At 39.6% G+C, this 21,963-nt stretch overlaps 1 protein-coding gene across 2 annotated transcripts in view; it reads right to left on the bottom strand.

Moving 5' to 3' along the window:
* PHEX (phosphate regulating endopeptidase X-linked) overlaps nucleotides 1-21,963 on the bottom strand; it is a gene marked incomplete at both ends in the record, with an annotated part of 195,990 nt that overhangs the window by 151,031 nt on the left and 22,996 nt on the right. For both annotated transcript variants that reach the window (XM_079764383.1, XM_079764384.1), the window contains 2 exons: nucleotides 5,238-5,464; nucleotides 6,472-6,558. In XM_079764383.1, coding sequence (XP_079620509.1) covers nucleotides 5,238-5,464; nucleotides 6,472-6,558 — 314 coding nt within the window. The remainder of the gene's footprint in view (nucleotides 1-5,237; nucleotides 5,465-6,471; nucleotides 6,559-21,963) is intronic.

Raw genomic sequence — 21,963 nt, 5'->3', positions numbered from 1 at the left:
ATGCAGGAGCTGCCGAGCTGCAGTGACTTGGCAACGGAGGTTCTCGGGTGACGCACCCCGGAACCAGAGAGGAGGGAACCCGATTCCTCGTGGGGCTGTGCAATTCCACCTTTGGCCATGGGTTATGTGTTGCTGGGGCACTGTCCCAGATCTGGTTTCCTGCACACTTGCGTTTGCGTTCCACACCCTGTACGACAGCAACTTTGCAGAGTGCCCTCTCGCACTCCGGGACCCCTCAGGGGATGTCGGACTGCTGCTTTCAGCCCAATCCCCACAGGCCAGACCAAGGGACCCCACCTGCTGGAGGGAACCCGTTCACTGTGCAGATGCCCTTCAAGCCGTAGTGCCACCCCAGGTGTGGCCGGCTGGGGATGTTGGCTCCAGGACATGTCCGGCCCATCTTGCCCAGTCCCACCCCACTGGCCACCTTCTAATTAATTTCCTTTCAATGTGCACAAATCCGTGCACTGGGTCACTAGTAATAAATAATAACACAAGAATAAACTCTGTTTTGCATATTCATAACTATAAACCTACTTTTACCCCACCCTTTAAATGACAAGGATATATATCCAGAATATATAAAGAGCCCTCAAAACTCAACAATAAGAAAACAACAACCCAATTTAAAAGTAGGCAACACCCATGAAGATATGCAAACAGAAAATAAGCCCATGAAAAGATGCTCAACATCACTGGTCATTAGGAAAATATAAATTAAACCCACAATAAAACACAACTACGCATCTATGAGAATGGCAAAAAATATATAACACCAAGTTCAAGTGAAGATTCAGAAAAACTAGATCACTCACACATTGTTGATGGAAATGCAAAATGGCAGAGCCACTTTGGAAACCAATTTGACAGTTTCTTATACTAGTAATGTTAAACATACACTTACAGATGACCCAGCAATCCTACTCATAGGTATTTACCCAAGAGAAATGAAAACTTATGCCCACACAAAAACCTGCATGTAACTTTATTCATAATCGCTAAAAACAATATACAACCCAAATGTTGTTCAACTGGTGAATGGCTAAATAAACTATGACACACAATAGAATTCTAATCAGCCATAGAAAGGAACGAACTACTCATACATGCCTTAACATGGGAAAATTTTAATCACATTCTGAAAAAGATAAAACTACAGGGACAGAGAACAGGCTTTGGGGATGAAGAAACTGGTTGACTACAAAGGGGCAACATGAGGTAATTTTGGGTGGGGTTGATGGAACTATTCTATTTCTTAATTATGATGATGATTACATGAGTCTGCATTTGTCAAAACTTATAGACACATTCATCACAAAAAATGAACTTAATGGCATGTAAATTTAAAAATGAAGTTTTAAAAAGAACTTTCGCTAAATCTATGGTCATTTTTTTCTTGAATGTGTCAACAACTGCCTAAAGACTAAATTATGTGGATCCCAACAGCAGATTGTCTCATTTAAACTTGATTCAGACATAAAAATGTTAGGTCAAATTAACAGGATATAAAATCTAAAAAACAAATAAAAAATTAGTAGCACCTTAATAAAAACTGGATCCCATATTCCTATATCATTAGTTTTTACAATGCTAGATTTGCTTGGATCTATCTCTATTTTCTTCTTCATTTTACTATAATCTTAAATATTTTCTATGTATAGGGTCATGATTTTCCATGAAAATCTTCTTCATAAGCAACAAATTCTACAAAGGCCAAGTTAAGAGTTAGCAAAGTCATGAAATTTTTAAGAAAAATATTGCTCGTTTCAAGGTGGGGGGGAGGGAGATGTTTCCATAACATTCACTTTGTGTGTATTACTAAAACCCTCAAATTATTGTGTTCGATCTTTTTCTCTAATTGGTCCAAAACAACCAAGTCACAGGCCAGCCTGGCTTCATCATAATGCAATTCCCAATCTACCACTGTTTCTTCCAAAAATTAAGTAAGCCAGAACCACAAAACACAATATTATGATTAAGATGTTTTGGTTTTCAATTAGATTTGGACCACTTCGAGAATCTTTTGATCTTCAGTCTCATAGGAAAGGAAATTGAGTAGACAACATTAAGAGAGCCAAAGCTTCTCTCTGATGAAATGAAGTTTAATCCACTTATTGTAAAAGTCTCAAAGATTCAAATGAAGTTACCTGACCTTTTTTAAACTGTCACATTGTTATGGTTTCTAGGGAACCTTTTAAATACACAAAACAGATTAAATAAGGTCTGTCAACTGAATCTCATTAGGAACATATAAAGTCTTGAGGCAAAAGAATTTCTCAAGAGGCCAACATTAGGACACTGTTATTTGAGGTGTGTTTTTTTTAATTCTTGTGTCTGAATATTGCAAGTTGAAAATAAAATATCTGTTTAGGAAACCTAATACATTGAACTGAAATATGAATTTTTTCTCCAACTGCAATAAACCTCAGGTTAGGAAACAAAGTAATAATAAAAAAAAGAATCATCTGACAAATTATGATATAGGAAAAGGACAGACAAAGAAATGAGAAAAAACATCATTTCTAAGAGAGGCTGTCCTTGTCATCCTTTTGGATTTTGCTAGGAGTCAGACAAAATCACTGAGTGATGATGACTTTAAGTCACTGTTTCAATAACACATACGGATGAGACAACCCTGGCCTTCCAAACACTCAGGATCACATATATTCAAGTATTTCACTATCCCTTAAATCCTCATTCTTGTTATCTACTTACATAAATAAGCCCAAACACGTGTAACAAGAATTTGGGGCATCAACTTCTGTTGTTTTCTGTATGTTTCTGTCATTTAAGCCTGTGATAAATCCTGCGCCATCTCACCACAGGGGAAAAGGAAGTCTAAGTACATTGAGGGAGGATGGTTTGAGGTAAGAGAGACTTCTCCCAGAGCAAAAAGAAGTTCTCCTAGGTAGCCAAAGAAGTCAAAATGTCTCCTGAGCAGAGGGACCAATCAATGTCCCTAGAAAGTGGCAGGATCTGAAAGGGTGTGAGGGCCCAGGGCCCCAACAGCAGAGACATACATTTGAAGGGCAACATGGGCTGGGATAGTGGGTTTATTTTCTGAAACAGGTTACTGATGATTGGAGGGTCTCCCAGTAGCCAAGAAGGTGGCTGAGAAATGGGGCAACCAGGAGGTAGGGAAGTGTCTAGACTGGTTCAATTTCCCACTAAAAGGTGGGGTGGGAGCTCAGTCAGTGATGAAATTGACTAAAGAAAATGTCCATTTCTCACATACCTGAATTTGAAATCTGAGTGTTATGTTGGTTACAAAAATTAAAGAGAAACACTCTCCAAATGGTTCTGACCAGTTGCCTGGTCGTGCTTTAAGACAGGGGTGGGGAACATCAGGCTGTTGTTCTGTTTGTTTTTAAAAGAGAGTAATCTATTGACACAAGGCAGAGGTCAACTGGACCATTACCATCATTGTGTCTTGCACAGCATGTCTTGCCCTGATAGCATTAGAATATGTGTCAGTGCCATGTTGTTTATCACCCAACATGGAAATAACAGCTGTCACTGAAACTAAGAATTTTCTCTTCAGTAGATGGGAATTCTTTCAGTGTCTAAAGATTTTTATTGAGACTTCCACTGTCTAACCTAGAGATGGGCAAACTACAGCCTGCAGGCCAACCAGCCACACACCCACTCATGTCTACAGCTACTTTCCCAGGTACAACAGCAGAGTTGAGCAGTTGAGACAAAGATCACATGGCTCACACAGCCCAAAATATTTATATCTGATTCTTTCCAGAAAAAATTTGCCAGCTGCTTGGTATAAATAAAAAAAATGAACTCTAGCCCTACCTGGTTTGTCTCAGTGGATAGAGTGTCTTCTCTCACATCAATGTTTCTCTCTCTGTGTTTCTCCCCCTCCCTTCCACGCTCTCTAAAAATCAATGGGAAAATATCCTCGGATAAGGATTAACAAAAAATAAAACAAATTAATTCCAGAGTGTGGATTTTAAAATTTTGATAAATCAGGAAAGGGTGACACACCCTAAAAGTTTTATACTTCTATGATTTGAATATCAATATATCGTTAATGTTTTCTAGCTCAACAAAGGACAGAACTGGGAGAGGGGAAGCAGTGACTCATTAAAATTTTCATTATTAGTCAAGGTAACTGAGGATGCAAAATATGGTAGAATCAAAACACAAACATTTTGAGAAATGTTATTTGAAGTCTTGCCAAGCTCTTTCATTGATGAATCTTTCATTGTTGGTAGTCTCCTGATTTTACCAATGTAATAATCTGTGTCAAGGTATATCTGTGTGGCCTATTCCTTGGAAGAGAAGGGATGCTTACTCTCCCAATAGAAAATGCAAGCCAAGCACTTGGAACGAGCTTCACTTTACCTTATGAAAGGAAAGGGAGAGATTCAGACTGAACTTGACAATGAAATTTTAGGCATATACGCAAGACGACTTTAGTGATGGAGGAACAAAGAATCATGGCATGTGTTCTCTCCTTTGTCAGGGGAATGAGGAGGTAAGGGGAAGAGGACAGTTCAGAAAGTCTTTGCACAATAATATCATAATAAGTATGTACGGTGCAGAGTGGGTACTAGACTTATTGAGGGATCAGTTCACAAATTATATGTCTCACCACTATGCTGGTCACCTGAAACTAATATAAAATAATACTGAATGTCAACTGTAATTGAAAAATAAAAAAAGAACACGCTAAATGAAAAAAAAGAAGAAAGTCTTTGCAGCTCTCTTCCCACTGGAATTTAGGGGCCCACACATGCTTAGAGTAGATATTGAGGGCCAGATCACATGAAATTAACTTGCTCACTAGCTTCTTGAAAGGCTGATAAAACTGGTTTGTTCATGATTTACAGTCTGCACATCTGTAAAGGGGGTAATACCCTAGATCAGTGATGGCGAACCTATGACACACGTGTCAGCACTGACACGCGTAGCCATTTCTGATGACACACGGCCGCATGCCGTGGATGAAACATTTGCTGCTCCTGAAGATGAAACATTTGCGACTAGAATCTTGGAGTTAGTTTTTTCCTCAAAGTGACACACTACCCGAATTATGCTCAGTTTTTTGGTGAAGTTTGACACACCAAGCTCAAAAGGTTGCCCATCACTGCCCTAGATCCTAATGTTTAACATAATTTTTTCCTTATCATTTCACTAAGGTGGTATGAGTCTCTTTCTCTAGGAAGCACCCCAAAAAGCTAACCTTGGACTGAACAAACAGGATGACCGAGTCTTCACTATACCTTCAAGATGTGTTCATTGGATGCCTTGTCGTCAGGGGACACATATAAACGGATAAATACGGAATTGCTGTATTGACCACGAAACGTTGCAAGTGTCTGAAGAAGGCTGAACTTCCTCTCTGACCAAACCCCTTCAGGACCGATATTAGACTCGAGCACAGGCCAACGAAAAGGTGAGTGCCGCAGGATGTGTAGCAGTGGCTTGGCATCTGCCTTTTCGATCGCTTCTGAAAGGGAACAAATATTAAGGGAGAGTTAGAATTGCAAACTGGATTTCCAAGCTAGAATGCAAAGGTATCTTCTCAAGAGAAAATTCTCATAAGGCTCCAACTGAACATTTCAGCTGTTATGGAGAGGTGCCATAGACTGAAGATAACCAGAGACAGAGCTACCTATGACTCACACTGCAATGTAACTGTCTAAACCGGGTATTCTTGCCAGGAGAGCTGACTAGGGAGCCTGCTGGATATTCCCTACAATAAAAGATGGGCTTACCACATTGACCCCAGGCAATGGGCGATGTTAGGCTGATAATACTCTGCAATGCTAAGGAACAACCCTAGGTAAAGGAAACTGCTCAATAAAACCAATCACACCCCAATAAAAGTGAACGAATGCTGCACTCTTTCATCATCTTTCACTGCTCTCTTCTAGCTAACCGAAAACCCTAAACAAGTTAACACACTTCCCAGAAGCACTGGCTTCTTTCTGCAATGGCCTTGAAAGAGCAGACGAGATAAAACGATGTATCTCTTTTAACTCCCATCAGACCCAAGATATGGAGACATGCCTAAGACAACCAACAAAGGTTACCCTTAGGCTGATGGAGAAGCAGGAGGAGCCTGGCCTGCCTGGGAATCTGGATTTCTCTAGGCCCCAGTAGGTCCTTAGGGGACTAGCAACACTCCCAAGTGCTCCCCCTCCAAGGTTCCTTCTCAGACCAGACCTGGCCTCTAGATTCTGGCTTCTGTACCACATAGAGTGGGGTTTGCCCTTCTGATCCCACCCAAATTTCTCATGGAGTAACTGATACCTAAAGAATCCTAGCCATAGAAATAGAATTATTTTCTCCATCAAACCAACAAGAGAACATTAAGACAGGGCAGGGCTCGTCAAAACCCAGTTTTTGAGAGTTGTTCCTTTCCTTAAACAATATCTTTAAACATTAAAAGAACTCTGAAGAATAGGGGTGTTAAATATTTTATTTATTTTTCTTTCTTTATTTATTACTCACTCTCATTCATGCAAGATGAATAAAGGATTTTGGCTTTCTGTATGGCTTCGATGTCCCGCCTTCTACTGATTGATTTCTCCAAAAGTGCTAGAAGGTTAAAAAAAGGATTATTAGTATCCACCCACATGTGGTGCTGAGTGGGAGGTCATTTGATAATCATAGTCTCCGCCTCCAGAAAATTCTATGTAAAGACAGACAACCCTAGAAAAGACACTTCTATAAAAGATAGGCAGACAGCAGAGCCGATTCCAACTTGCTTGAAGTTCAAATAAAAACAATTTAACATTCTTTTCTCAAAGGTTCTACTAATTCAAAGAAACCAAAAGTTCAATTTCCAACTGAGATGGGACCTTCTGCAGGGGTTAATGTTTTCTGCCACCTACACAAAAAGAAACAGAATTCATTTATTCAAGAACCAAAAATAACTAAATTCTGTTCCTTGTTTCTGCACCGAGTAATAGTCTCAACGGAGGCAATTTCATCAGGGTCGGGTTTCTTAAGGTTTCTTCACAGTCCAGTCTCTCAGGGAGGTCACCTGGAAGAAATTTCCCATTAGAAGTTTTATTCAATGTTGTATAAACATGCTGTGGACATGGAAGAAGTTGTTTAGACAGGAAATGGAGAGGCGAGATTGGAAAGCCTAACCAAATTGCCTAAAAACTTGCCCATTTACACATTTGAAGGCCTGGCCGTTTAAATGAGGCCATGTGTATAAAATGGTTGCCAGCATAGACATAAGCCTGCCTGGAAAATGATTTTCTATTTACAAAATCACTGATGCTATTGTTTAAAGGAGGGAAATGACAGTTGTCACTATTTTGAGGAAGGAAGAAAACTAAAATTCAATAAAAAGCTACCCTCCCTCAAAAAAGACCACCTTGGTTATACTTGAGAGTATCAATTTACCAACACTAAGCCAAGACAAAGAATCCCTATGCAGCACCGTGGCACTGCCCCGATTGATCTATGTCAAACTGGTATTATCAAAGCATTTGGGGGTTATTTCTGAAATGTAGCAGCCTCCAAATGGCGTTACAACAGATGCTCCTACAGTACTCTGAATTGCTTCAAAGCACAATGTACAGTGCTAATCAAATTAATAAATAATTACATATTCTCTGAAGAGGAATTGACTTCTAAACTAGTTCTATATTTCAAAAAATAAGAGAAAAGCAATCCAGAGCTCCTGTCCAGGTTTTTTAAGCATCTGCAGTACGTCAAACAAGTCCATGTAACTAGACAGATTCAAATAAAATAAATTGAGTTGGATGTGGGTGTTTTCAATTATTTCAACTTGTATAGTGCTTCTTTCTTGTGTATTACACAGCAATAAAAGTGGAATAACTAGCCCCAAGGATAAAGAAAGGAGTTTTTTGGGATTTTTTAGTAAATAGAAAGCTCTGAAACCATACCCACATATATTTCTATTCAAATCAGATCATGTGCCTTTCTGCCACATTGCTTCCACGGCCATTGACTGAATTGTTGGGGAGACACATCTGGAATAATTTCACATCTCCAAATTTAGAGATGTGATATTATTCCAATGCTATAAACACTCCATAGGCTGCAAACATGAAGGCCCTGAAAACCAAAAACAAACCACAGCAGCAAAAGAACTCAAAGTATTATATATCTACCTGAGTGGACACAAAGCCATTCTGTATCAGAAGAAGGAAAAAAAAACATATATATGCTAAATAGGGCAATCCCAAAATGCTAACCATGCACAAATATCAATAATTTGTATATGTCAAAATTCTGTTCCAGAATTTGTCTTTTAAAACAAATTCAGCTATTACGAATATCTGCTTACCCTTTCCCTTCTCCTCTCTTTCCCTTCATACCCAAGCAGGCAGGAGAGCATTGATATGCAGACAGTGATGTGGCAATCAGTTAGCAGCATCCATTTAATCTAGCTCTGTATCTGAATTAGTGGTAAGAGAAATAAAATCTAGCCTAGGGAGTTATTAATAAGCAGCAAACAAAGTATGGCTATCAAAGGCAATTGCTCAGATTATTAAAATGTCCCTAATGCACAGAGAAAGACTGGTGGGTCACCCATACAAGGGCAGTCCTATAATAATCTGACTTGTTTCCTGGAAGATTTCTCAGTCCTCCATCCACCCCATATCCAGTTATTCCTAACCATGTTACAACAGAAATGAAAAATTCCAGTTCATCAAAAAATCTGTAGTATAGCAAATCTCAGACTTTAAAATTGATTTCAAAGTGTTTCTGGTCATCAAATTTGAACATTATATATATTATATAGGTATTTTTTATTTTCATTATGCTCAATCAAATATAATTTTTAAAGGCAGCATAATAGACATATAAAGGGGGTGAGCTTTCAAATGACACAGACATGGGTTCCAGTTGCAGCTTGCTGATACGTTCCAGCTAGAACTTGAGCAGGTTCTTTAATCTAAGCCTCAGTTTCTTCATCTATAAAGTTGGATAAACATAGCACCTACCTCCAGAGTTGTGGTAAGGACCAAACCTTTTAATGCACGGAAAGTGCCTATTTCAACACCCGGACACATGGTAGGTGATCCATCAATGTTGGCTTAAACAGGATTACAGGCTGAGTCAGCCATGCCCAAAATTGTAAAGCAATCAACCTTATTTCTAGTGTTTCTTCCATAAATGGTCTTTCCTCCTCCTTCCTTAGGATATTGTAGCCACCCCATGTGTAGGATGATTCCACAAATTGGACCTGCCCTGGCCACGTTGCAAAGCCCATGCTCTCAACACTTCCTTTGCTTTCACAGTAGAGGCAATGCTCCATGAGGAGGGATATTTTGCAGTCAGTGTTAACCTCTTGAGAATATTTTGTTCCTCCTGGAAACAAGGCATTTTCTTTTTTATGTAAACATTTCCAATGAAATTACAGAAAAGTACATAATTTGCAGGACTTCCCCAAAGTAAACATGCCCACATAACCAACATTATGACCAGAATCTCAGAAGCCTCTTATGCTCCCTTCCAGTCACTAACTCCAATTAAGACAACCAACATCCTCTTAATCAATGTCACCTTACTCAAGTCTATTTCCCATATTTTTATTGGGTAATCTACCTTTTATCAATTTTATCAACACAAGCCCTTTGTTGAATATTTATATTGCAAAATCTTCTCCCATTCCATATTCATTTTATTAATGGTATCATGTGATGAACTAAAATTCTTTATTTTAATGTAGCCTAATTTGCCCATTGTTTTTCCATCTATGGTTAGCATATTTTGTGTCCTATTTGATAAATCTTTGCCTGCCCTGAGGTCATTAGGATATTTATGTTTTCCCCTAGAATCCTTATAGTTTCACATTTAGATCTATAATCCATATAAAATTTGTTTTTTCCCACGATGTGGACAGCCACACCTTTTGAACACAAGCCTGGCCTCACAGAGGATGAGTTATATGAGAATTTCAATAGAGAAGGTATTTTTGGTCACTGGGCCTCAAATATTATCACCAAAAAATACTTTTGGTACATAAAATTGGCATTAACAATGGCTATTTTCTATGAGATGGAGTACTCTCTAGCGGGGGCTGGATCACATTCATCTTTGAACACCCAGGGCCTAATGCTTGCATCGTTGATGTCCAATGCACATTTGCCCTAGTTGAAATCCTGACAAGGAAAGTCTGAGAGAGAGTTTTTATCATACCGGAAAGGAACTGTGAGAAGTTAGACTGACTTATCTTTTTATAATCAACAATGTCCTGATTATGCTAACATCCATAATCTCCTTTTCTCACATTTAAGTCCCTATGTCATACAATGAAATTCAAGACGTCATCTGTTTTCATGAACAGCATGGGTTTTTTTAATTTTTAATTTAATTTATTGAGGTGACATTGACTAATAAAATTATATAGGTTTCAGGGGTACAATTCTATATCATCTTATTATATTGTGTTCACCACCCCAAGTCAGTTTTCCTTCCATCACCATTTATCCTATATTTACCTTCTTCTACCTACCCTCCTCCCCTTTCCCTCTGGCAATCATCATACTATTTGCTGACTGCCTATAAATTGTTGTTTGTTTGTTTGTTTGTTTGTTTGTATAATCCCTTCACCTTTTCCACCCAGCCCCATTTGGTTTTACCAATGGTCTCATCTTAATCATCCACTTCTACTTCTCCGCTGAGGAAGGGGAGAGGGACGGATTCTTAGTTAGCATTCAACTTCCTTAAGTGCAGGAGCCAGATAGGACTATCCATTCTACTCATTCAATTCATTTCTCCTGCTCAGACAGGCCCTTTATTTAGAGTTCTGTAATAGGAAGAGGGAATTTCCAAGGAAAAAGAATGAGACTCCTGAGGAGTTGGCACTCCCAGGGTAAGTTGAGAGCTCAAGGCAGTCATTTGAAGATTCTACAATATTTAGCACCTCCTCAACTAATACTGTTTTCAAAAATCCCACATGCATAATGTTTTAGGCCTTTGAACAAACACCTACCAAGAATCTCATTGTTGAGCTGAAGCCATTTTAACGAGATGGCTTGAGATAATAGGAATTCTTTCAACACACACTCCTTTGTGTCCTTTCCCAGACCCTGCTCTCCTTCTATCTACCTGATCTACAGGAAATCCTCTGGCTACTTGCTGAAAGACAATAAATGCTGGAGCTGCTTGCCTGATTTGCTTTACAGAAACAGTAACTGCAGTCTAAAACACTCATGTCAAATGTCATCAAGGTGAATCTTCAATTTAGCGTATATTATGCCATTTTTCCCTTAGAAATCGGGGGGGGGGGGAGGGCGGGGGGGGGAGGCGGGAATGTCCTCTTAATTCTAGTGAGAGAAAGAGTCTGAAAAATACCAAGTTTGGAAAACCAAATCTACATTTTAAGGAAAGGTGTGCCCTCCCACACTTACATAATGAACAGAATGTTCTCTAGACATATATATTTTTTAAACCTCTCATACCATGGCCTGGTTTCTCCTTTGGTGGTACTAAAAAACCACCTTCGGATGGTACATGGTTGAATGTCGCCTCTAATCTTACTATTTTTAGTCCTTGTTGATTTTCCAGGCTACAGACTTCAATTTGGTTTCCAGGCTCCTCAGTTTATTTACCGCGCTGAAAGACTTCATTTTTCTAACGCACACGTGCAAGGTATTAAACTCGAATGCAGTTAAACCTGGAGACTTTAAATCAGCTCGCAAAGCCCGTTGTTATTCTCATTAAAAAATAAAATTCAAGTTAACTAAGTCATGGTCTGTGGATCCCATAGCTCTCATGTTTTCACATGAATTGTGTGAAACTCAACTCTGCAGGTCCTGGGCCCCACAGCCAGTCAAGCATGGGATTAACTGAGTCTGAAAGGACAATAAAAGCTGGTATTTCTCATTCTTCTGGAAATCCCCCACCTAAGTATAAGGAGAGAACCTGTCAGAATTCTTTTCTCTGTTCATTTTTATGATCATCCTATAAATGATAATTATTGGCAGCAGCTTAAAAAAAGGAGGCAGATAAAGATTTTTTTTAAAAAAAGAAGTCTGTCAAAAAAAAGAAAAGGGGGCAGAGATTATTTTAGGGGAATCAGAAACCTCTAACAGCAATCTAAATCATGGGTTAGCAAATAACATAAAAATACCCTCCGTTTAACATAAAAGACCTCTTTGTCCATAATGAAATCAATTTTATAAAACTGCCAGATACTACAATAGTCTAATAGAAGGTAACTTTTTTATTATGTTCACTTATAAGAGAAGTTATAAGGATTATACTTATCGGGGTTACACCTCAAAATAATTTAAATTAAATTTTAACATTACTCTTTGATAGCATATTATTACAATGAATTTGCCAATATATTTTAACTCATAAAATTAACCTTCCTACTTACATAATTTGTATCTTAGGGGATAATTCCATGTAAGGCCTTTGCTGAACTTAAAGTCATTAAAATCCACCTTCAGTTTTTTGCCTATAATAAAAACCCTAATTATATTTTCCCTGCCTCCTATTCCTACCATCTTAACATCACAAGGAAAAGGCCATGTGTGGTTATACACCCCCTGCAGTGGTCCTTCCTGAGCAGTCCTCAGACATCCAAGGACCCAATGGTGATAGCACTCATTTACTAAGTACCTGCTCTGAGCCAGGTGTATGACCTCAGTTAATCCCTGACCAACCTTAAGAGGCATGTATTTAACCCCATTCTAGAGGTGAGAAACCGGTAAGAATTTATCCAAGGAAACTCAGCTAGTAAAGGTTAGAGCTTGGGTTTGGACTCCTGTTCATTCCACCAGCAAGTAGCCAGTAAAATTCCACCAGTTGCTTTCCTGTGTGAGAACTAGGCCCCCAGTGGCTAAAGCAGAGGCAGCACTGCCCTCATGGACTTTCTAGACAGCTCTCTCAATCATAACTGGAAGAAAGGCCTTCCCAGGTTACATAGAGACTTGTTTTCTGCAGTGGTGGAGTGACTCTGCTCTGAGCCATCTAACCTCTTTGCCCTATCACCCTATTTGTGATCAGAGACATACTCCTGAGGCACCTAGCTAGAGATGGCAGGCCTGGTAAGGTTAGAAAAAAACAAAGTTAGCTGGTCCCTAAGGCTGGACCTCACGTTATGCCCTAGTCTAAACCAGTGGATTCCAAACTTGAGCATGCAGCATCAGTATCATCGAAAGGGCTTGTTAAAACACAGTGTTGGGTCCTGGCCAGTGGTGCTCAGTGGTTAGAGCATCGGCTCGCACACCAAAGGGTCTCAGGTTTGATTCTTGGTCAAGGGAATGGGATGCAGATTCTATTCCCAGCCCCAGTCAGGGTGCATGTGGGAGGCAACCAATCGATGTGTCCCTCTCTCACATCGATGTTTCTCTTTCTCTCCCTCTCTCCACCCCACCCTTCCTCCCTTCCACTGTCTCTAAAATTCAATGGAAAAAATATCCTCGGGTGAGGATTTAAAACAAAACAAAACAGTCTTGGGTCTTTTCTGCCAGAGTACCTGATTCAGTAGGTCTGGGTAGCACCCAGGAATTTGCATTTCTAACAAACTCCTAGGTAATGTCAATGCTACAGGTCAAGGGAACACACTTTGAGAACCCCTACCTTAAAGCAACAGTACTCACCAGCCCTCCTTTCCCCAACTTTATTGAGATATAATTGATAATTATCACCAGTCCCTTTTCATGCCTGTGATCCCAGGACACATCACCAGCCCAGATTCCCTCCTCCCCCATTCTCCACCCAACCTAAGGTCAAATTAAGGAGCTTTTGTCCTTTCTTTGCTGCTTTCATTCTGCAGCTCCATTTTAGTTCAATGTCAACAATCTTCAAGGAGATCACTACTTTTTTTTTATACTGGAACACTCTCCTTACATTGGCCCATTTAGGTCTAATTTAGTTCCTCAATCCCGCAAAACCCAGTTTTAAAAAGTTCCCTTATTTTTTATTAAATTTATCGGGGTAACACTGATTAATAACATTATGTAAGTTTCAGGTGTATAACTCTATAATACAGCTTCTGTATATTGCATTGTGTGTCCACGACCCCAAGTCAATTATCCTTCCATCACTATTTATGCCCCCTTTATGCTCTTCTACCTTCCCCTATCCCCTCTTCCCTCTGGTAATCCCATACTGTTGTCTGTATTATGAGTTTGGTTGGTTTGTTGCTTTCAAAAATGATGAAATACTGCCATTTGCAACAACATGGATAGATCTTGACAGTATCATGCTAAGTGAAATAAAATAAGCCCGACGGAAAAGGACAAGAACCATATGATTTCACTCTTATGTAGGATATAAAAAGTTCTTTACCTTCCTCAAAGATAACATGCAATAAGGGTTTGAGATGATGGTCAATTCACTTGTTCAAGACGGGGGTGGGGGGGAGGGGAGTAGCACTATGCCAGGAAGACTCCTAAAGTGGAGGGGGAAAACAACACAGAGCAGCTATTTTCAATTCCAGCCTATACCACACCCTGTGAGGAGGAAGAGTGGGATAAATACTGCATCCCTGAAATCCTAAAAAATCTGAGCTGCAGACTTCACAATTCCTCCCCTCATCTATGACAGCGGCATCAAAATACTGTAAACATAGGTTTAAAAAGCCACTTCCCAACTAACCCCTGTTTTCACTCCCACCTTCCATGAGGAGGTGAGAGCAGCAGAGGTTCTATTCTTGGCTGTTCCAACCACAGTGTGTGGTGGAGGGATGTTGTTCCTCTAAAATTGGGTTTCTGACAGTGAGGGACTGGGAACTGGGCTCTCTTTCCTTCTCTACCCAGAATCCTCTTCTCCAAAAGAGGGGAAGCAAAAGCACCTTTGACACAACTGGAGGACCCAAAGGGGCAGAAGGGCCAGTGAGCCGAGAGCTAACTTCTACACCCACTTTGGTTGCTGCTGTGGCTTCCGTAAAGGCTTCTGCTGGGTGTCTGGGGGTGTTTGGCAAAACACCTAAGTTTAAAACAAAACAGGAGCTACAGAGATGAGACAATGACCCTTCATTGCTGAACTGGGGAGAAAAGAGAGTAAAGGATACCCAACAATGCTCGGGGATTTCTGTAACGAGGAAAACAAACTCTACCTTTGTCTGGATCCCAAGCTAGAGAACAGAACAGCATGATGGGACCTTCTGAATTGGTCTCAATACATCAACTCCCTCCTCCAAGCCATTCTCCACATGCAGCCAGTGTGCTCTGGAAAAGCACATCACTCACAGAGCCCCTCGACATGACATTTACAAATGGCTTCCCATTGCCCAAGGACAGAGGCTAAATCTTTACATGACCTACAAGGCCTGCATACTCTGGCCCCTCCTTTCTCTTTAGTTTTATCTTTTGTCCCTTTTCCCTTCTAACTCTGAGCTCCAATCTCACTGGCCTTCTTGGGTTTCCTCAAAGGCACCAGCTAGACAGAGCCTCTGCTCATGCAGCTCTTTCCGCCTGGGTTAAAATGGGAGACATTTGAATTGTTAGACCCATAATCTGTGGGGGACAAATGATATGGCTGGGCTGGTTTGGGCAAGTCACATAATTTCCTTGACCTTCACTTCCTCGGATGTAGGGCAAAGACAGAAATAAACAATGATGGCCGACATCACAGAATTAAAGTGAGGAACCATAGAGAAAACAAATGATATGCTAAAGGAATAAAATTAGTAACAAAAATCATTTAGGCCTTGAGGAAGTGGATTTATGAATTCAGAATAAACAGCAGGTAACAGAAATAGTTCGATTTAGAATAATATAAATGGCCACTACAGGAAGTCTCTGGTTAGGAACACAGGTAAACTTGTGAAAACACTAGCACATATTTGTGTGTGCGTTAGTGTGTGCATGTGTGTGCGCGTGCGCAATTCTCTCTCACATAAACAAAAGTTACCGTATTTATCTTAATTGTTGATAAAAATTCCCTTCTCATTTTATAAACTAAAAGGTCCATGCATGTTTTAGAAAATATCTTTCACAGTGCAAATATCAATAAGGCTTTCCAAACAAACATATCTTGCCTGTGACAAGCCATTATCTAACCAGCATATAATTAATTTTCCTGTTATGGGGTAGTGCCTTTTTTAACATGGAATGTTCTCCTGACACTTTAAAGTAAATAGTCCTTCATTACTAATTCATTAAGCATTCACACAGATGCTATTAATCACAAAGAACTAATGTGGTATTAATGGGTAGGTTATTAATCTGCAATTACATGCAGATTTCCTAACAAATTCAAGTTGCCCAAGTTTTTATGAGGGAAAATGAAATGAACAAATCTTTCAGAAAGCAAAACAAGGGGAGCAATATCTCTCCCTGTACCATAAGACAGGACATACAAAATTATTTTCTTCTTATCCTAAGAAATCTTTGTATTTACCCAGAACAATGACACTTACAATATATAGGTCTTCATCAAAATAATAATAGAAATTGAGGAAAAACTAAACTCATGCACTCGGGGAAGGTGCAGAATTTCTTCAGTAATATACTGTGTCCTTAGATGTAGCAAGGCCTGGGCTACTCGGTGTGTGGGCATCACCTGAGAACGTGCTAGAAATGCAGACGCTCGGGTTCCTTCTCAGACCTTCTGAATCAGAATCTGCATTTTAATAAGATTCCCAGGTGATCTGTATATACATTAAATGTTGGGAAGAACGGTATTAAAGTACAGCTTTGTATCTGCAAATTGGAGAAGGAAGGGGGGAGTTGCTTGTATCCCATTAAACAGTAAAGCCTAAGTTTGCTGAGGAGGGAACATCACACACATCTCATTAAAATTGTTTAAAGCACAAAAAACAAGGTGGATGTGAGAAGCAGATGGGGAGCCTGGATTATCGGAAATACAATGTACATACCACATTTCCTCAATTCTAGGAAGCACATTTGTTTCACATCTGCACATCTCTGAAATTGGAATCCATCTTAAAACTGTCAGCCAGGCACAGTCATGACATAGTGGCCATTGCCTGCCCATGCGTGAACTTATCTAGCCGTTTTGCAGTTAGCACATCAGATGAGTCGGTTGCATGGCTAGTAAATTGTCACTTAAAATAACTGCAGAAAGATTTCACCACAATTTGGCAATGAAACAGAAACTTATTGCATATCCAAAAAGGCAGTCTTGGAGGAAAATCCCTGAAACAATTGGGAGCACTTTTTAAAGAAGTGCTGAATCACTGCTGTTGTTGATGGAAAGAGGACAATATTTTTGTGAGAAAAGAGCACTGATGATGTGAAATCAAAAAAGACTATGAAGAAGTTTTAGGAATACCTTAACCAATCTCTTTTGCTTGCATTTTCCATTTTAATTATATTACTATATATGACCCTTTCAATGAAAATAAAATCTCAAGTGATAAGAAAGCATTGTGTAATAACTTAGTCTTTCCTAGCATACATCTAATAATGGTACATCTTACAGTTGACAGTATTTTTTATTTGATAAAATATGCTATTAATTTAGTTAAGGCTAAGGATGACTCAGCATTGTGTGTTCTCTGGCTTAATTTTAAATCAAATAAAGTTAACCAAGAAAACTGCATGTAACTATAGTGCTACCACTACAGAAGACCACGTATTTTTCATTCTGGGAAATAATGTGTCCAGAATACTAAAGCTATGTTTGGATTTAAATCAAAGAAAGCATTATAAAAATTATTCCAAATGAATCCAAAAGCATTTTAAGGACAACGGAACCTCCGGGTGAGATGAGACCTTTGAATTCCTGAATATCAGGTCTCAGGGCAGAAACACAAGTTTGGCCAAGTGGGAAGGTGGTGTGAGGCCTTTGGACAGAGTAGCTTCGTGGGCGTCCTGCCACACCGTGGGCTATGCAGCCTTCAGACCTCAGCCGGAGCCACAATTGCCTCCTTTCCTCACCCAGCATTTCCCACGCATTCCCCACTTGACAAGTTTCACTCTGGCAACGACCTGCAGCTTTCAAACCCCAACTTCCTCTTCTCCACAGCTCAGAGGTTCCAGACTGACATCAACACCTTTGCCCTTGATTAAAATAATATAATTTTATGTCTTAATTTACTTGTACTTATGTGTATCCAGACCAGTGTGTAGATAAAGGGGGTGCGGAGGGAATAAATGTTTTCTTTTTTTACATTATCCTGGAATTTGGCAAAAATGTTGGCAAATGTAAATTGAGAGAAAGTCATAAATTAGCTAGGGCATTGCCTGGCATCATTTAATGTCAACTAGAAAAGCATATTACCAGAGTGGTTATTTTGAATGATTCTCATTTCAGAAAACTCATAGAACCTTTTCAAATGAATGGTGGCTACAGTTCTCTACCAAATTAGTTTTGGCATCATCCTTGAATAGGTTCTCAAACTTGGCTGCCTATTAGAATTGCCTGGGGGAGGTTGTTATTAAAAATCCAGAAGCCCAGGCCACCGCCAGACCAATTACATCAGAACCTCTGCAGATAAGACCCAGGCATCTGTGTTTTTAAAACTCCCCAGGGATTCCAATATGCAACCAAGGTTAAGAAGCACCTGTTCTAGAACTACCCTGACTAATACAGAAGCCAGTAGTCACATGGGGCAATTGGGCACTTGAAATGCGGTTGGTCCATCAAGCGGTTGTTCCACATAGAGATAAGTTGCAAGTATAAGACGAGTATCGAATTTCAAAGACTTAGTAGGAAAGAAAGAATGTAAAATGCCTTGTGAATAATTTTTTATTTTTTATCTTATTTTTATTTTTTATATATATAGGGCGTAATATTACAGGAAGGTCACGGGTATCCTGCCACCCGTGAGGAGTAAGCCCAAGTTGCTGTTGGATGTGTTCATCACAAAGGAGCCATTCTTCAGGCGCTCTGCTCTCTCCACATCCAAGTGAATAATTTTTTTATATTGATTGTGTGAATGAAAGTATTTTGGATATGTCAGGTTAGATAAAATAAGTAATTTGAGCTGTTTCCTGTTGTTGTTTTTGTAATGTGAAATGACATGTCTCTTGTTTTTGTGACTCACATTTCTCTTGGACAGCACTGCTCTGGAAGGTGCCTTTATAGTTCACTAGCTGTGTGGATCTAAGGGAATTACTTGAGTTCTTTAAGCCTCAGCTTCCACAACTATAAAATGGGATAAACCACCTTCCTAGTTTTCAGGGTTTTAACCGGGCACTAAGGGTCAACCCGTGTGAATTCTAATCCTAGCTCCATTACCTATTAGCTGTGTGATCCCGGGCTGGTTATTGTACTACTCGGTGCCTTTATTTCCTCATTTGCAAAATGTGGATAAATCTTACATACTTTAGGCTTATTGAGAGTTCCATTTAGAGAGTTCAACAAATAGTAACTAAGACTATTATTCAATAAGGGCATCTCTATAAAGGGCCTCGCCTATTAGGCCCTACTCTGTGTGATACACTCACGAATTTTCTTTGGAATCTACTAAAGGCCCACTTCACAATAATGAGTAGAAATTCCACCATTAGTAGTAAATTGGGGGAGAAATGAGAATTTTGCCACATTGTAAAGATGCTCAACCCATAATCAACTTCAAGTTGCAGTTGAAAAGTTGTCAGAATTGAGGGTGAGAGCATAGCCAAAGACATCTCATCAGCAAGTTTGGAAGTGCAAGGATAAAATTTCCAATTCAGTCTTGCCATGCATTTTCATGTGCAACCTACTTTTTAATTGTTCTAATGCCTGAGTTTTGCCACTGACCAATCAGGAGTATAGACAAGGTAAATAATTGACCCATTCATTTCTCTAAGATGCAGGTTTCAAGGCACAAGAAATCTGAGTCCTCTTGTTTCTGGTATGAAATCTGGGTGACGCTTGGAAACTCCTGCAAAAATCCCATATTCTCAGTTCCGTTATTATTCTAGCATCTGGCAACCAACAGCAAGAATACATGGGGCCCTAGCCATGGGGCCCTAGCCAGTTTGGCTCAGTGGACAGAGTGTCGGCCTGTGGACCGAGGGGTCTCAGGTTCGATTCCTGTCAAGGGCATATACCTCGGTTGCAGGCTCCTCCCCGGCCAGGGCCCTGGTTGGGGCTCGTGCAGGAGGCAAGCAATCGGTGTATTTCTCTCACATTGATATTTCTCTCTGTCTTTCCCTCTCTCTTCCACTCACTTTAAAAAAAAATCAATGGAAAAATATCCTTGGGTGTGGATTAAAAAAAAAAAAGAATACATGAGGACTTGGAGGAGCTTCAGGAGTCATTACACCAAAGCTCAGGTGCATTTGCCTCTGAATTGTTACCACCAAAGCCAGCTAGGATTTTTCTTTCCTTTCCAAACAGTCCTCCTTTTTCAGGGAGTGGCTTTCTAAAAACAGGTAACCCTTCTACTAGATTTATTGGAGTGATCACTTTGTAAGGTATATTAATGTCTAATTGTTATGCTGTATACCTGAAACTAATATAATGTTGTATGGCAACTGTAATTGAAAAATAATTTTTTTAAATATGCAAGCCCTCTGAACATCTGCAAAGTAAAATACACTTATACACACCAATCATGCAAAATGAGGCCTGGGTGTAGGCAAGCTAAGAAGTGTCACTGTAGGCGTATATATGTCTTTCTCAGGATGCACATATCCTGTGTCATTAGTCATGTAAAAGAATTTATATTTAGTCAAAAGAACTGAAAATTGGTTGGCAATCTTCTTTTTTTATATATATATATAATTTTTTATTGATTTCGGAGAAAAAGGGAGAGGGAGAGAGAGATAGAAACATCAATGATGAGAATCATTGATCGGCTGCCTCCTGCATGTCCTACATTGGGGATCAAGCCCACAACCCAGGCATGTGCCCTGATGGGAATTGAACCGTGACCTCCTGGTTCATAGGACACTCAACCACTGAGCCAGGGCCAGTTGGCAATCTTCTAAAGTAAAATATGTCTTTCTTCCCACAACATTCAAGCTAACCAGTAGGAAACTTTTCATAATGTATTGCAATATTTATGCAATAAAAATGCCCCCTCATCTATTTTTCCAATCCTTTTCTTCAGTCAATATTCCCATGTGTAGCATATCTAGGCTGTCACTCCACTTTCAGCAACCTCAGCATTCTCTGTTGCAAGGCAAAAATCTCACAAATAGATGTTGACATTCTTCACCCGCCCATCTCACTCCTGTCATTTCTCACCACCAGCCCTGCTCATTCCTTCCTTCCAACAAAGCCAAGTTATATTGATTTGATCTTCTCCTTGGAACTTGACTCACAGAACTTCCAATTTCATAATCCCTTTCATGCCCCTACCCTTTCAAGCTCAACCAAGAGTCCCTACCTTCAAGATGAGCAAGCTCTTTCACATACCACATAACATGTACTTATGCATAAAGACTCTACTTGGTATATTACTATTTTCAATCATTTGCACTGTTTGAAAATATTTGTAATTACACCACAACAAAAACTGTACCATCTCTAGTTGGGCATAGGCATGTGGCAACACTCAGTAATTTCATCTATAAATATATTTATTCCGTGGTATAGGTAATCCCATAAAGCTTGCACTTAATCACTTCAAGCCTTGGCACAAACCTCCAAACACAATTCTCTGGTTCCATTTAATATCCTTATAAACACAAATTAACTGTCAGTAATGTGCTCATTATCCAGGGATTCTAGACAGTGGACTATTCAAAGATGGGTATGAGTGGACCCATGGGGCCATATAATAGCCAACTCCACTCAAAACACCTAAAACAGAATACAACAAAAGGCTGGGATTAAATAAAACTATACCTTCATAAGTTTTGCCCCAGCAATCCTTAGGTAGGCGGGGCGGTGGGCGGTCTTAATCTTCTTTGTGCCATACATCCCATGGGCAGGCACTTAGAACCTACAGACCATTCTCAGAATAATATTTCTAAGTGCATAAGAAAAGGAACACAGATTTATAAAGGAAACCAGTTATTCGGAAACAGTTAACAAACCAGTTGTTTTACTATTTGACATCATGTTTGTGATACTTCATTAACTCATTAAATAAGATCCAGCCACTATTATGATTTTGAAGTGGTGATGTATGTAAATAATATCTTAAGATACCTG

This window comes from Cnephaeus nilssonii, assembly GCF_951640355.1.
Source record: "Cnephaeus nilssonii genome assembly, chromosome: X".
NCBI lineage: Eukaryota > Metazoa > Chordata > Mammalia > Chiroptera > Vespertilionidae > Cnephaeus > Cnephaeus nilssonii.
The sequence above is the reverse complement of the archived record's forward strand: the minus strand, read 5'-3'. Positions and strand labels throughout refer to the sequence as shown.